The sequence below is a fragment of the Odocoileus virginianus genome, chromosome 15, assembly GCF_023699985.2.
Source record: "Odocoileus virginianus isolate 20LAN1187 ecotype Illinois chromosome 15, Ovbor_1.2, whole genome shotgun sequence".
NCBI lineage: Eukaryota > Metazoa > Chordata > Mammalia > Artiodactyla > Cervidae > Odocoileus > Odocoileus virginianus.
Window position 1 is genome coordinate 44,902,606 of NC_069688.1, and position 16,176 is coordinate 44,918,781.

Genomic DNA, 16,176 nt, shown 5'->3' on the forward strand with positions numbered 1-16,176 from the left:
AAATCCATTCCTTTTACTAATGATCTGATTTGGGGGGGGGGGGCAACCTTAAAAAGTTCCCCAACACAAACTGACAGTATTATAGAGAAAACATCATTGTTTTCTAAAAATTGGGTTTCCCTTAGGATATTAGCCTGTTTTCTTATTGTCAGTAACATTATATTTTTATAGAACTGTTTCTTGTTGAGTTACTGTATTGTGGTATTCCCTTTCACTGTCAGTCACGAGGACAAGATACAGGAGTACAGAACACAGGCTTAAATGAGGCAGATCCTTGCTGGTGAATTAGTTTCCATATAGAAATGACGTGCAATGCCACAGGAAGCTTAAGAATGAATACGATGCTTCCTTAATCAGCCTAAACTTAACATTCCCTCTACTCTTTATATATATATTCCCTTTTCTCACTTTTATTTTATTTTTTTTTTCTTTTCTCACTTTTAGATACGTTTTCCTTCCTTTACTAGATGACTGCATCTTTAAGAAATAAAAACATTCTTTTATATATTTCCTTTTCTGCCTCTGTATATGTGTGGTCACTTACAGGCACTTACACATACCAACACTTCCATAACCAGAAACAGGTAACATAGATTTCAGTATTAGTTAACTAGCCTGGATCATAAAAAGAATTGGAAAAAAAAAAGAAAAGAAAAGATTATCTAAGGCCCAAACTACAGTGTCTTGTGCTAATTCTACAGCAAGAACAAAGGCTGCATCAAATCCCATTGTTAAACAGGTAGCCGAGAAGTGAAGTGTTTTATACATCTATACTATAGATTTCCACCTAGATAAATCTCTATCTTTAAAAATAATCCTTAAAGAGACCTTCCCTTCTCACTGTCAGAAAAATATAATCACAGCCTACTGTCTGTGCAATTCCACTTTCCATCTCCGCTATGTGTGTTTAAGACTTGGGAAGATACAGCTCCTGTCAAGTTTCAGGACAGTTTCGTGTCTAATCTTTGTACTTCTCCAGATCTTTGATACAGAACCTGTTAGAATGTATTGCTTATTTTTCCAGTTCCTATGTTTATCTCACTTCCACTCTTACCATCTGCTGCACTGCATTTCCTTCAGAAAAGTGAAGTTTTCACAGTGGCCCAAGCTTTCCCTGCAAACAATGGTCTCTTCTCCTCTTCCTTCCTTCCTCTCTCCGCTTTTTATTTGGCCTTATTTTATGTTAAGGTCAAACTGTTTTAAAGGGTTCACTTAGCAAAGTTTTTTACAGGGCTGAAATTCCTATTCAAAGAGTTTTGATGGATTTGTAAACATTATTGCTATTTATTACTGACTTCTGCCCAAGCACATGCATTTTGGTTTGTGCCTAGTCTTTTGAATTACCTGAAAACAACTTCACAAGAAATAAGCAGTGAGAAATTGTGGCTTATTTCATGCCACCAAATCAGAGTAACAATCATCCAGTTAGTATAATGAGACTAAAGAGCTTTCAATATAACCCTCTCATTTTACTGAAATGCCAACTCTACTTACTGAAAATTGGTTTATATGGACAGAATCTTTAAAGGAGGACCAAAAGAATAGAAATCTTTGAAGCACTCCCCTGGAGATTTATTTACCATTTTTAAGTTTCTTGTATTTACATATATCCTTATCTTGACTGACATATCATATCTAATAAGTGTTAAAAATACCCCGAAAAAGTGAGTTTAACACTTCATATGTCCAGACTTCTTCTGATGTGCTCATCTCCTTCTATAAGGATTATATAATGATGGACATCAGAAAACAAAATTAGCTCTCTATAACTACCATAACCTAGGTTTGAATTTGGTATTAACCTTTGGTAATTTTGTGACTTTGGCCAAGTTACTGAAGCTTTGGAAGTTGTAGGTGAAAACAATATCCACCCTGGAGGACACAGTAAGTTGATTAGAAACAATATATATACAGCAAGATGCCTGACTTTTAGGAGCAGTCACCAAATGGAAGTTGCTATTACCATTATTATAATTATTATAATTGGTATGTAGTCTCAGTGTCAATCTCTGGAATCTCATTGAACTACTAAAAGAAGCTGAAACAGTAATCTGCATTCGTTATCAGTATTTGCTTCATTGGTATAACACATTCACTTATTTTTACTTGACCTTTTAAGAACAACAAAAAAACTGACTGACTATATTACTGTAATTAAATTCATCATACGGCAGCTTTCCACATTTCCCTTTACACATTCTACGTTTAGCACTACCAGAGGTAAAGATTATCCCATCAGGCAATGGAAGGGCAAATGCTTTAATACTGCCTGTTGCTTCTCAAATGATAATCAAAACATTGTGAGAAATTTTACATACTAACAAGAAACTATGAATTTTATATTAGAAGATTAAAAGCTCTGAAAATCTTCCTTGATTTAAACCTAAAAAATGCTAGTGCAGAGAACCAAGAAAATGTTTTTAAATCATTTATGATGTTTAGCAATAAAAAGCAGAAAAGACATGGCTACTTCCAAGAGATCAGTTTCTCTACAATGATAACATTTTATCTCATATTATTATGGGACCAACAGTAGGATTCAAGGTTGTCAACCATGTTAATTCCATATGATTAAAATAAATTAGCTTCTCAAGCTTCCCTAATTCTATTCGTACTTGTAATTTTCTTTGAATAGAAAAATAAATCGAGTTAGTAGATGTAAATGATTGGCACACTAGTGCAGATCTGCATGCATTGTTTTATATATATATATTTTAATTTGAACAAAATAAAACTGAAAAATACTTTTTTAATTTAGAATAACTGCTTATATAATTACTACTTGAACAAATCTACTTCCTTCAAGGAACACTGGCTCTTTATTCTACCCAGAATATCAGTGAGAAAGTACAGCAATAAAAGAGCTTAAAATATAGTTTTCCTTAATAGTATTCAGCTAAAATCAGTGATTAATTTAATATCTAGATAAAAGGAAAAAGTCAATCTATAATTCAGATGTCTTCTAATATACAGATGCCTAGTTTTACATATATAAAATAATAGGAGGTTAAATAAATTCTTTCTTTTCTCCTGAGTTTCAACATTATAGGGAGAACAACAAACTTACACTAAATTTTATAGGTCTTTCACTTGCAGAAACAAAATCAAAAAGATAACATCTCTAAATGATTAGATATGGTTTTATATTGATCTCAGTTTTTATTGTTAACAATAATGATGTTGATAAAAAATAAAGATATAAACAAAACAGGCAAATATCTATCTCTTGATATATAGTCAGGTAGAAGCAGAATAAAATATGCTGTATTACAACATGAAATTTTTTCATAAATTATAATTGTGTAATTATATATTTATCAAGTTTTACTATATCTAAAAAATGCCTTTAGTAGATTGCACAATGGAGATCTGTTAATGGTTTGCTTACAGAAAAAACAATGAATTTAGTTTATCACATGCAAAAACTTAGCATATATTATCATACAAGATTCATATAAATGATATCATCATGACTCATTTCAACATTGTGTAAAATCAATCAGGTTAATTTTATTGAAATTTTCATAATGATATAACTGGGATCAAAGATGAGGTAAACAGATAAAGCCTGATCTGATTCTTACAAATAAAATATTAAGCCTTGGACAAAATTTGAACACCCTCTGGTTCCCCCAAAATGAGAAAATGCTAACTCCCCTGAAAGCACAAATTGCCTTCAAATGCTCCTTCATTTTTTTCCCAATAATTGTGGCTTAAGGAAAAAATCAAACTGATTTCAAATAAAAAATATGTTTCGGGATTTTAATATGGCTAGAAGAGTGATACCACAATGTCGTAAAGTATTTCTTCCTTTTTCCAATCTTACAAGATAAAAATACAAATAGGACACCATGATAGCCTCTATTTCTATATTCTAAAAAGAAAAACTACTTTCCATTTTGCATGGTTGGATGAGTTATGCAAGAAAAATTTAATGATTTTAAAATAAATTTTTTAAAAAAGGAGTACTGGATCCAGAAAAACAGAGGGTTTGCCAAGGAACAATAATGTCATGTGGAGGGAGGGGGAAGTGGAGGAGAAGGGAAAGGAGGTCTGTGCCAAGCAAAGCTGGGGGCTGTTCAATCAGCTCTATCAGGGCTCCATCAGTGTCTCCACTCCAGCCAAATCCAGAGAAAACAAGGAGTCAAAGATTCAGGTCAATAAGCTTATAGGCGATTTGCACAAACAGCTCCTCCAGCAAGGTAAAAAACAAAGTCATATTGGCTTTTCTTTTTTATTCCTTCTCTTTGAACTCCCTGGTCCAAACACACCCTGGAAATGTCAATGTTATATGCAAGAATTTAAAAAGCTCAGCTTCTTAATCCCGTTAAGAAAAAAGGAACAAAGTTGCCTGTAAAGATCTCCTTCCTTACTAAACTCAAAGTGATTATGGTAGAGCTGCCTTTTGCAGATTCTGATTCCAGTTGCCCAAGCATCAGAGGAGGCAAAAACATGTCATTAAAAGCACCAATGAGGAAGAAAGAAACCAAACTGACTGAAAAGTGTTTATGAACTATATGTACACAGACTTTCTGAACTAAAATAATAACAAAATGAAAAGTAAAAAAGAAAACAGGAAATAAAACAGCATGAATGTTTGACACGGAATCAAGTGAAAAACAAGCAATCACTACTCCCCTAACCAAATCTTTATGAAACTGTTTTTGCTCTTCTTCTAGTATTAAGAATCTAAGATAATATTTTTGTTGCTTTACCTTAACAAGGGGGGTGGGAGATGACAAAAGTCAGTAATCGAGGCTTTAACTGATTACAGACCAAAAAGAAATATGGCTTTTCCTCTGTTCTTAAATTTTGAACAAAGCTACAAAATGACACAAACCATGCAAAGAAAGGCAAGAGTTGGGGGAGAGGAACATTCCCATGCATCTGGAAACATATTGACAGAAATAGCTAAGTGCAGTGATGAAATTATTCTGATTTTCATGCCTCCTGCTCTATCCTTCTGAGTCAAGGATGTGAAAATTTATAGAGAACATATACTCAGCTCCGGTGTTGTGGAAGGGAGCAAAGAGACTCATTAGCCTCAAACACCCCTAAACTGTTCTTCCGGAAACTGCATTAATGAGCTACAGATGGAGTCTCATCAAGACTGTGGCTAAAGGGATGATTCCAGTTGGAGTTATCTGTATCTCCTGACAGCTTCCCCGACTTTCTTGCTTCCATTTCCTGCTTTCCCTTGTTCTCTCGCAGCCCTTTCTCCTCTAGGTAGATACAAACTATACAAACTATGTCTGATCATGCCTTTCTCAGTGATACCGCAGCTCTCCTCTGCGGCTTACCCAAGCCTTCCACCGCAATAAGAACCCCAGAGATTCCTAGAGATGTCAATTCCACAGGTATGGCCATATCTCTCCTATGTCCCCCCAGCTCTCTGCTGTCCTCCTCTGGCTTCCTGCGACACTAGCCTCACAGGTACAGGCAACTTGATCCTGGAGTACCAGAAGCTCACGCCCTGCCCTCAGGTCTCCACTCAAAGTTCACTATCCTACCACCACTCTGCATAAGGCAGTGTGCAGCACACCACACACACACACACACACACACACACACACACACCCCACCCACAATGGCATTTTCTCATCCCCACCTGTGCTATTTTTCTCCATGATATTCAGCATCACCCATTATATTATACAATGTGAGTTTGATTGTTGTCTCTCTCTCAAGAGTGGGGATGGACTTTTGTCTATTGTTGCATCCCCAGAACCAAGAAAAGGGTCCCACACATAGCAGATGCCTAACATATAAGTTGAGTTGTACTGAATTCAATCTATGGAACTGAACTGGAAGCTTCTGCCAACCTAATTATCTGTTTATGTTTGGTTTTGCTCTGGTATTAATTACTTCTGGGGCTAGGGCTAAATCCAAGTCTGAGTAACTCAGACTTTATTCTATTTTCTTCAATATGTTTTGCATTTTGCTATTCTAAAGGTTTTTAAATACAGAAACACGACCTTTACTTTCTGCACATTACCTGGGTCAAATGTTTTTGAATGTGGTGAGAATGCCCACTGTTACACTGTATCTAGTTTCTTATTTTATGGATTTCCATTAAGCTCCCTTTTTTCAACCCTAATTCTTCCAGATTGAAGAGCTCCAACATTAATTCATCTCTTCAAATAAAACACTGCACCCAGTGACCTCGCTGATCATTTTCTGTATCTAGATAGTAGGACTATAAGAAAGGCTTGCTTTTCTTTCAAAATCAACTTTAATGACATTATTTTCCCTTTCAGACTTTGTCCAGAGATGATGCCATCAGGGACCAGTTTGTTAACCTGGTTAACTTTTTCAGAAAATCACTATTGATAATTCAAAGTTCACTAATACATAGTTTCTTCAGAGGTTTGTGGTTGGTTGCTTGCTTGCTTGTTGACAGCATCATTTTCTAACAGCCTAATGATACTGGCCTGGCAATTTTCTGCCTGTTCACTTACCCTGTGACATCCTCCTGGAATGTATCCCAAGACAAGTTTATCTACTTTAGTCATTAACAAACTTGAATATTTCAGTGAGGAAGCCATCTTCCAAATAATTAATAATAGTAAGCCAGTTTTAGAGCTGCTTTAATATTACCTCCACTATAAAACTTACTGTCTCTGAGTTGATCCAAGAATTGCTAATATATATGAGTCCCCACCTGCCAGCCATGATGTAACTAAAAGCTCCCCAAGTTGCTTTCCAGACCACCTATATTTCAATTTATACTAGTTTGCTTAGCTCTGAACCAACACTGATGTTCTTCCATGTTTATTCTAAGCCAGAACAAAGGCAGAAAAAAAGGCACTGAAGCAAATACTTCAGTGCCACAGGAAATGTGCAGCACTTATGGACCCAGCCTGATGTCTTCGTCATCTGTAAATTCAAGGAAATAATTCTTGCTTGTTTCCTTCCTCTCTGAGATACGGTAAGGCAAGATGCCAGACGATCTAAACTCACTGCACCAAAGAGGATGATGCACATTGGAAGCAGTGCTTTACACTTTGCTAAATTTCTTAAAATCTAAAAGGATCAAAGCAACTTTGAAATAGCATCTTTTTATAAACATAGTTCATTTGATTCATTTCAAAGATGAAAAACAAAAACATGAAATATGCAACTAACCCAAAGTAAAAAGTGAAAAAGGAATCAATAGAATTGTCAGATTGAAATGTTAGGCCCCCTATAACAAGGTTTTATTAAAGTGATCTTTTCCATTTTAATTGTGAATATTTAGGCTTTAGATTCATATGATTAAAAATTCAACACATTTAAAGATGACAAAAGTCTGACCACCTTGTTTTACACTTTTGCGGAATACTACATTGTAAGAGTGATTTGGATCACATTTAATCACATTTTATAACTAGGAACTTTACTAACATTAATAGACACTTTGAGACTTGTAAAAAAAAAAGTCTTCCCTTTGAAAACAAGAGAATAGATAATATTCATGTGGAACAGAGGAAAATGCCACAATAATAAGTAAATAACTATTCTAAACACTGAAAACATCCTGCATAATATAGAGGTTCAATTTCAAAAGGAAGCAGCAATTTTTACCCATGATAAGCTATGTCTCCAGAAAGTCGAAATTTTTCTTCTTTTCTAAAAAAGAAAAGTTACAATAGATTGCTTTTATACAAAACACAGTTGCTAAAATATAAATGAAGATATATTGTAACTATATGAATATCTCAATACTCTTCTCTGACAATGTGTCAAAATACTTTGTTTGGAAAACAAGATACTCCAGCCATGCTTTTGTGATCTTAGTTTTTAAATTCCTATCCTATTTGATAAGAAAAAAAAATTGATGTTCAAAAATGTTATCTCTGGAACCCAGTAAAGCAGCTACTAGATTGTGATTTTGACTAATTTTTGGACAAAGAAACTTTCAAAATAATCCAATTCATTTTCTTACACATATTAACAGTGCTTAAGTTGTCACAAATCATATAGAATATATGCAAAAGTATGTTTCATCAATGATCCCAACTTAAAAATAGTTTTCATCAGAATAACAATTATCACATGCTTCTTCAGTCATGACACTGGCATCATTAACCATTTAAATACATATACTCTTTTAAACTTAATCTATCTTCTTCCCTGCAACAGGCAAGAAAACATAATTATGTGTCACTGAGACTAATATGTAAATTTCTGCAGAAAGATTAGATTCTAATTTTCCAGAGAGAAAATTTTCTCTTCCTATTACAGTTAATCAACTTAAATGAAAAACGAATGGAATCCCTGTATGACCTCAAGGGGATGCAATTCATATCAAAGAGCTGTCTCTCTTTCACACCAGTTCTGACTACTTCAGTAGGAATTCCCTGGTCTCACAACTTAGGAGAGTAAAATAATGAAATTCTTTCCCTATTAAATAAAGCGACAGTGGTTTGAAATAGTAAAGTAATATTTATCTTAAAAAATATTATGTCAAAATTCGAATTCTTATTCCCACCTAGCATTATTATCTAGCTTCAAATTAAACAGAGAATTATTTGTATAGTATATATTAATTATATATTTTTAATATATTACCTATGTGTGCATGTATGTGCTAAGTCATTTCAATCATGTCCAACTCTTTGTGACCCTTTGGACTGTAGCCCACCAGGCTCCTCTGTCCACGGGGATTCTCTAGGCAAGAAGACTGGAGTGGGTTGACATGCCCTCCTTTAGGGGATCTTCAGCAACCCAGGGATCAAACCTGCATGTCTCTTGTCTCCTGCACTGTAGGCAGGTTCTTTACCACTAGCACCACCTGGGAAGCTCTATGTTACCTACATTATATATTAAATGTTACTTTGATATATTTTTCAACTTTCCAATTATTTATCAAACAATTAATAATGTCTATTAAACAATGCTCTTAAGAATTGTAATTCAGTTTTGTTTCTTTTTTTTTTTTTAGTCCCTCAAGGCCTGTCATTATTTTTCATTGAGTTAAGACTCTGTTTAGTATTGGAAGTTATTATTCTGAGGCTATAATTATGTAATCCTATAATAAGCATCTGCTGTAAGTCCATTTAGGACTTCCCTTGTGACTCAGACAATAAAGCATCTGCCTGCAAAGCAGGAGACCCAGGTTCAACCCCTGGGTCAGGAAGATCCGGTGGAGAAGGAAATGGCAACCCACTCCAGTATTCTTGCCTGGAAAATCCCATGGACAGAGGAGCCTGGTAGGCTACAGTCCATGGGTTTGCAAGAGTTGGACACGACTGAGCAACTTCACTTTCTCTATAAGTCCATTTTCTTCCAAGAAACTACTAACTTAAAACTTGGAGTTCTATTAGGTTGACCAAAGAAGTTCATTCGGGTTTTCTGTAACATCTTACAGGAAAACCTGAACAAACTTCTTTTGCCAACTCAATATATTCTTTCATTAAACACAGGCCATCACCAATGATCATTACCAAATGTAAATAACATCTAATAATTATTATCACTGCTCTCCCTGGATTAATAAATTGACAAAAATTCCTGAGTCCATACACTAAGTCTTTTAAGGACAAGAGTAAGAAGAATACATGATACTTAATAGCTATTGGTTCCTTCCTTTATTGCGGTCCCGCAACATAAGGCAGGTACTCTACAGTGCTCAAGAGTATATTTCCTGATAAAGATGGACAATGGGATGCCTTCAAACATATTTAAAAACTCTTCCTCTCCATCTAGCTCTACTATGTATTGCTGTGGTTATGCAGCGTCAAGAAATGGTTCTAATAGGGAAAATATTAATTTAGCCTGAAATCTAAGTGAATACTAAAAAAGAAGGTCTATTATGTCCCTACCATTCTTGTTTTCAACCAAAAGTCTCTGATGTGGGGGCCAAGGACCAGGTTACAAAGTCATCTTGAGGTCTCCAGGAGTTAATGGTCAAAGAGGTTTTCTGAACTTCAATGAAATCAAGTGCTGGTGGTGTCACTCCTTAAACTGTGGACAATTTTAGGGTATTGAGCTCTATGGACCACAGGGGTGGGAATGGCTCACTTCTTTTATTTCTAACATGCCAGAATCAAGAGAAAGTTATACTGAGGTTTTAATAAAATGTATCAAATATATATAGTTGGCTGCTGAGACATGTATATTAGCAGTTTGGGGGGATGATATATCAGCATTCTTGATTTCAGACTATCAATTCTGATCATCAAATTCACACAAACATGTAAAAACTCATGTCCCATAGTTTCTCTATCTGCGTAAAACAAAAAAAGTGTTGTTTACAGAAACATAGATATACAGAGATAGACACACACTCTCAGTCATGCCCTATGGGAAACAACCATGGTAAAATCAATAAAGTAGCTATTCTAAAACCAAAGAAGTAATCTGAACACTTGTGAAATTATACATTGGTGCAGGAGATAACAGAAGACCCATCTCACTTGCAAAATCAATCAAAAAATTAAAAAAGAATCATAAGAACCCTTAAAATCAGTTTTGGAAAAGCAGCTTAAATAATGAGTATACATGACTGATGAGAACATAATTACTGGCAGGACCACTTGGCTCCAAGTCAAGATAGGTTGGAAATAGGCTGAGGTTCAGCCTATTTATAACAGAGGTTATAATAATATAAATATAACATATAATATAAATATAACATAACATAATATAATATAAAATTAATATAAATATAAATATAACAGAGCTTCTTCCTCTGTTATAATGTTAGTGTATCATAAGAATATCTAGAAGAGAGAAAGAGTGTGTATGTTCTTATTTGTCAGTATCTAAAAAAAGCACCATTCTCAATGTTGAAAGTCAATGTCAAACACAAGGCATTCAGTGTTCAAAGGAGTGAGCTCAAACCTTGTATAGGGCCTCTGGCCCATTCCCTGCTCACCCTCAATGGTGAATTCAGTGCCTTGTAAACAACTGACATTAAGTAATATTTGTTGAAGGGATAAATGATGTACAGTAAATATGTTATAGTCAACTGTCTAAGCAAATGAAAATATTCAGTCAACTGGCCAATCAATATGAAACTATGTGTTTAAATATACAATATGACTTACGAGTTATAAAATTTCTTTTATCTTTCAAAATAATATTGCATTTTAAAAATCCTGTACACATTTTCAGACTGTCGAATTAAATATTAGCACCCTGAACACTCTTCCTCCAGTGTATCAGTGCATTTTTCAACTACACAAAATCATCTGAGTAAATGGACTCACATATCACATCCAGCCATTAATGATTACCTTTGTTGCAAAAGTATTCCACCTCTTCACAACTCAGATTTTCAGGCCCAAATTCTGTGGAGAAGCTTTCCTCCAGTGGAAAGTCACCCTTTGAGATAATGTCTGTTTCCTCTGATGGACATTCTTCTTCTTCCTCTTCAATGGCATCTTCTAGCGGCCCTTGAAAAAGAAGAGGGACACTGTACCAAAAGCATCCCAAGAAGACAGTGAAATAAAATCCTTAAATAGGGTCTTTTTGTTTAAGGTGATGAGGGACGATAAGGTATTCAATGAAAGGACAAGTATTAACAACAGTACCCAGACAAGATAATGCCACATCCGCATCAACAAGTAATATAGAGCAATGTAACAAGAGGAAAGAAACCTGTTCCTGAAATTACTAAATAGAAAGCAAACTCCATCTCCCATCCTTCCCCACCCCCAACTTGAAGCCCAAAGCTTATTCTTTTATTCTCTCCTGAAGAGCAAAACTGTGCACTTTATGTTCATTTGTTAGAATTAACTGCCTGGTAAAGAGTACAAGTCTCTTTTACACTGTTGTACAATTTTACCTAAGATTTTAATAAAGATTTAAAGTAATTGAATGCATTTTAATTGAACTGAGATTTTAATAAAGTCTATACTTTTAAAAATCCATCTTAAGAGTGGATTCTAAGAAAAGATTTCATTATATGTGTTTGAAGCTTGAAGAAAAAATTACATATTTCTCTCCCTGATGAAAGCATAACCCTATTCATAATTAATTGAATTTTTTCTGAAATGAAAAGTAGTTTTCTAATGAAAAAAATGTAATTTGTATTTATGTGATACTTTTTCTGTAATAAAAATACAACTTCCTTAGAGTGAATGAGAGTCAGGTGCATTACATTAATGGGCCTATTTTATTGAAAGGAAAGGGTGGGCTGTAGTTGTTGAGATGGATCTGAAGTGGATGACATGGAAATACCACATGGCTGATTGTGAATTTCTGACTGCCCAGAACCAAAGTATCCGACTCATTTCACTAAGTGGAAGCCTGCATTTGCTCCTAAAGAAGCACTGTGGCATTTCATCCAAGGAACACAATTACGGTAATTTGTACTAATTGTCACTCATGTCAGCAGTCTCATCAGACAGGCTAAATACTTAAAAGGTTTAAGCAGTCTCTTTCTCTTACTTCTTAGAAATGTGGATTTAAATTTAAGGCACACTCAAGTCAAAAAAATTTATGACAGAGTTTCTTTGTCCTTTTTAAAATTTATTTTTTCTTCTTTTCTCCAAAATAACAAATGTTAAGGAAGAAAGGATGCACTAATTCCAAACACTCTGGTAATGTGCTTTTTCTTTTTTAATTCTAGGTGGAGAGTTAAAAAAATCCATGTGTGCTCAGTTGCATTCAAAAGCCATGGATCTCATATTAGTTTTTATCTCTTATTCATTATTTCAAGTAATATATAATCTTTCACCTTTTAACAATTATGTCAAGTACTAAGACATGCAAGGAATATATAAAATAGTAATAAGGTAAAATATTACAATCACTAAAACAGTTATTTGAATAATTTTAATTATTAACTGCAAGTCTAACAAGGAATAAAACAGAATATTTTCCATGTTTTTATTTTTTCAAGATACCTAGTTTTAGTAACAAGTTTGGTCAAAATAAGACACCTAAACTCTCATTTTTGTATCTCATATAGGACTTTCAAAATACTTTCTTATGTGATCTTTAAAATAACCCAGTGAGGTAGGTATGGGAATTATTATTATTTTTTTTTGGTAAATCTGGAAAGTAAAGGTCAGGTTAGTTAACCAGAATAAGGCTACAAGTTAATATGTGAAAAAGTTGACATGAAAACTCTATTTTATTTCAAAATACCTTTTATACCACACTATATGCAAACCATTCTTTTGCAGTTATAAATGCATTCTTTCATAAGTAAAACTATAAAACAGGTTACTCGTAAACACAGAATCCTTCAGAAATTGCTCATGTCTAACATAACTATTTTTAGATGCTTAAAGATCTAGTCTTAAAATTGAGAAGCCTCTCACTGCTCTTCTCACATTACCAAAAATCAACCAAAAGTTTAACCCTCCCAGCAAAAATAACCAGGAAAGTCTTTTTTATAGACATTACCAAAAATAAACTAATTGATTATGAATATTTAATTATTTGCATAATCTATATCCTTACCAAGTAATTCTATAAAGGAAACTGTCTTAATATCAGTTTATATCATGTAACAGACAAGACAATATAGACTTCTTTTGGAATACATACTCTTGGGTTTGGTTAACAAAAAATAAAACTCTAATTGTAAAATAAATATTTTAAATAATTCATATAAATTTTACTGACTGTCTTTTTTACTTATATTTGCTCTTCAATTACAAAAGCCCATATATTATAAAGAAAGTGCATGCATATTACTAGAATAAAATTAATAGTAAAATACTTTGTGTTTTAAAAATAAAATGTGAGCAAACTTTCTAACATTTATAAAAGAGTCTTTATTGAAGATAATATGTACTTGAACAATTTAAAATCATACAGGACTTAACAATTTGGCTCCAATAGCATACATTAAATTAAAATTTAATCACTTTATTAAAAACTAGATGGAAAATATCATGTGAACTTTTGAAAGAAACCCACAAAACATTGATATAGGCTCAATAAGCATCTAACCAAGCCATTCATATGTATACACATATGTCAAAAAGGCTTCTACATCATATATAACTTTTATTTATCAAAGATTATGGTAAGATCTTAGCTGACAGTATAGTGTTCTATATTCCAGGGGCTGTTTTATTTTATGTTGGCTATCTATTTGCAATTCAAAGCATGTAACTGAAAAGAAGCACTTATTGTCAAAAACAAATTACAAAATCCAAATGAAAGGTAAAAAAAAATTTCTGAGTTCATTGCTCAAAATACATGAGATCTCACTGTCAATATTTATAACAGGTTAAAAAAAAGGTGATTTAGTAACCAATGTGTATTTTGCCCAAAGCACGTGTCAGATTGATATAATTTATTGTACTTTAAAATGTGAAATTACTAACCATTTCTTTAGCTATGCTATCAAATCAGGCTCTGGCAAAAAGGTTTCTCTTAAAATGCATGGTATTTATGGTTTAAGATTAGATCTCACCCTACTGTCTATATAGCAAACCTTACAGATAATCGGTGGCTATAAACTAACATTTTAAGAGGGTAAGAGACACTTGAAGCAGAAGCACAATTAATAGCACCAATGAAGGGGGGAATGAAGGAACCTCCTGTGTGTGGATTAGTGGGCACAGAAGTCCACTTCAGAAAAATCACCACATGTAATTTGACACAAATAATAATATCTACTTAGAAAAGGCTTATGACTGAGTTCTCTGTGCCTTCATGGAGAAAATTACTTCTGATTGAGGCCACTTGGCAGGCAAGTGAAAGGAAATCTGAATTTCAACTCTTCAATTGCTTCTGATTTACAGATATTCAAGCACACTCCAAAAGGAATAGTCTTAATGTTTATAAATATAAATATTTATCTGATTTTCAAAATGTGAACAACTAGCTATACATCCTAAAGTTATGAATACAACAATGTTGGACGTCAGGCCCACAGTGCTGTTAATCATCTCTCAGAATGAAGAGGCATCTTTTCATCTTTTGTATTGGATTAATAACAGAGATTACTGAAGATTCTGGTGGATGCAAAGAAATACTTCCATTTTCAGAAAGGGAGACAACTGGTACCCAGGAACCACCTGAACTGACCACTACTTCTACTACTTCTGCCCTCTAGAGACAAAGCTGAAGCTAAGAAGGTGGTGCAGATTCACAACACTTCACAATACCCAGGACCTTCCCAAAGTGCAGGAGAGCTTTATCTGTGTGTGTTAGTCACTCAGTTGTATCCGACTATTTGCGACCCCATGGACTGTGGTCTGCCAGGCTCCTTTATCCATGGGATTCTACAGGCGAGAATATTGGAGTGGGCAGCCATTCCCTTCTCCAGAGGGTTCATCCTGACCCAGGGGTTGAACCCGAGTCTCCTGCCTTGCAGGCAAATGCTTTACCATCTGAGCAATCAGGGAAGCCTGCTGGTACTTGCTAAGGCTTTATTCACCCAGCACCAACAGATACGTTGCAAAAGTTGAGCCTATGTGTGGCAGAAATTTTTCACCTGGTGGTTGTTTCAGTGATTTAGAATTGGCAAAGAACAATATGGGCATTCAAGGTCAAGCAGTCCTATACTATACAAAGGTAGCATAATCACTGAATGAAATGAATGTCAAGAACTAAATTTATTTAGTTAAGAAGCATTTTGAGGAGTACTTCTCCCTAGACAAATGAATTCATGAGAAAATTATTACTATGATTTCAGGTGGTTAAAGAAATCCCTGAAGCCCATCCAAAGCCACTGGAGTAAAAGCTAGATGACAAAAAAAAAAATGCAAACAAGCAAAAACTCTAGGGAAAAAATATAGGAGATATATAAGAATTTAGAGGAAATAGGATTAAAATAAGCAATACAAGGAGGAAATATAAAAAATGATAAAGACCAACATCATAAATATTAAATCAAATAAACATGTCTTTCAACATATATTATCTTGATAAAAAATTTCCTACTCTGGCAGCCTACTATAAACTAGACTGATCCTCACATAAATGTCAGATTGTCTTTGTTCATATAAATTCAAAGCACTTCAGAATGAGGCACCCAAGAAAGAAATTAAATTCTACAGAAATTAATATACATTGTCAATTATGAAGAAGAGAAATGCCAAATTCTATATTCTGATACAACGTCCCCCAAAATGGTTTCTTTCTCTTAAGTACTCACTGGAATTAATTTATTATAAATTATTTTGGTTAGGTTTTGCATATGTTTTGATTAAAACAAGACACTTTGCCATAATGGAACTATAGAGAGCATTCAGTCTCCTCTCCACGCATTAATATTCTAAGCAT

General features: G+C 34.0%; 1 protein-coding gene across 1 annotated transcript in view; it reads right to left on the minus strand.

Annotated features, from left to right (window-relative positions):
• ZFPM2 (zinc finger protein, FOG family member 2) overlaps positions 1-16,176 on the minus strand; it is a 503,409-nt gene that overhangs the window by 391,649 nt on the left and 95,584 nt on the right. The window contains exon 2 of the mRNA XM_070477249.1: positions 11,220-11,378. Coding sequence (XP_070333350.1) covers positions 11,220-11,378 — 159 coding nt within the window. The remainder of the gene's footprint in view (positions 1-11,219; positions 11,379-16,176) is intronic.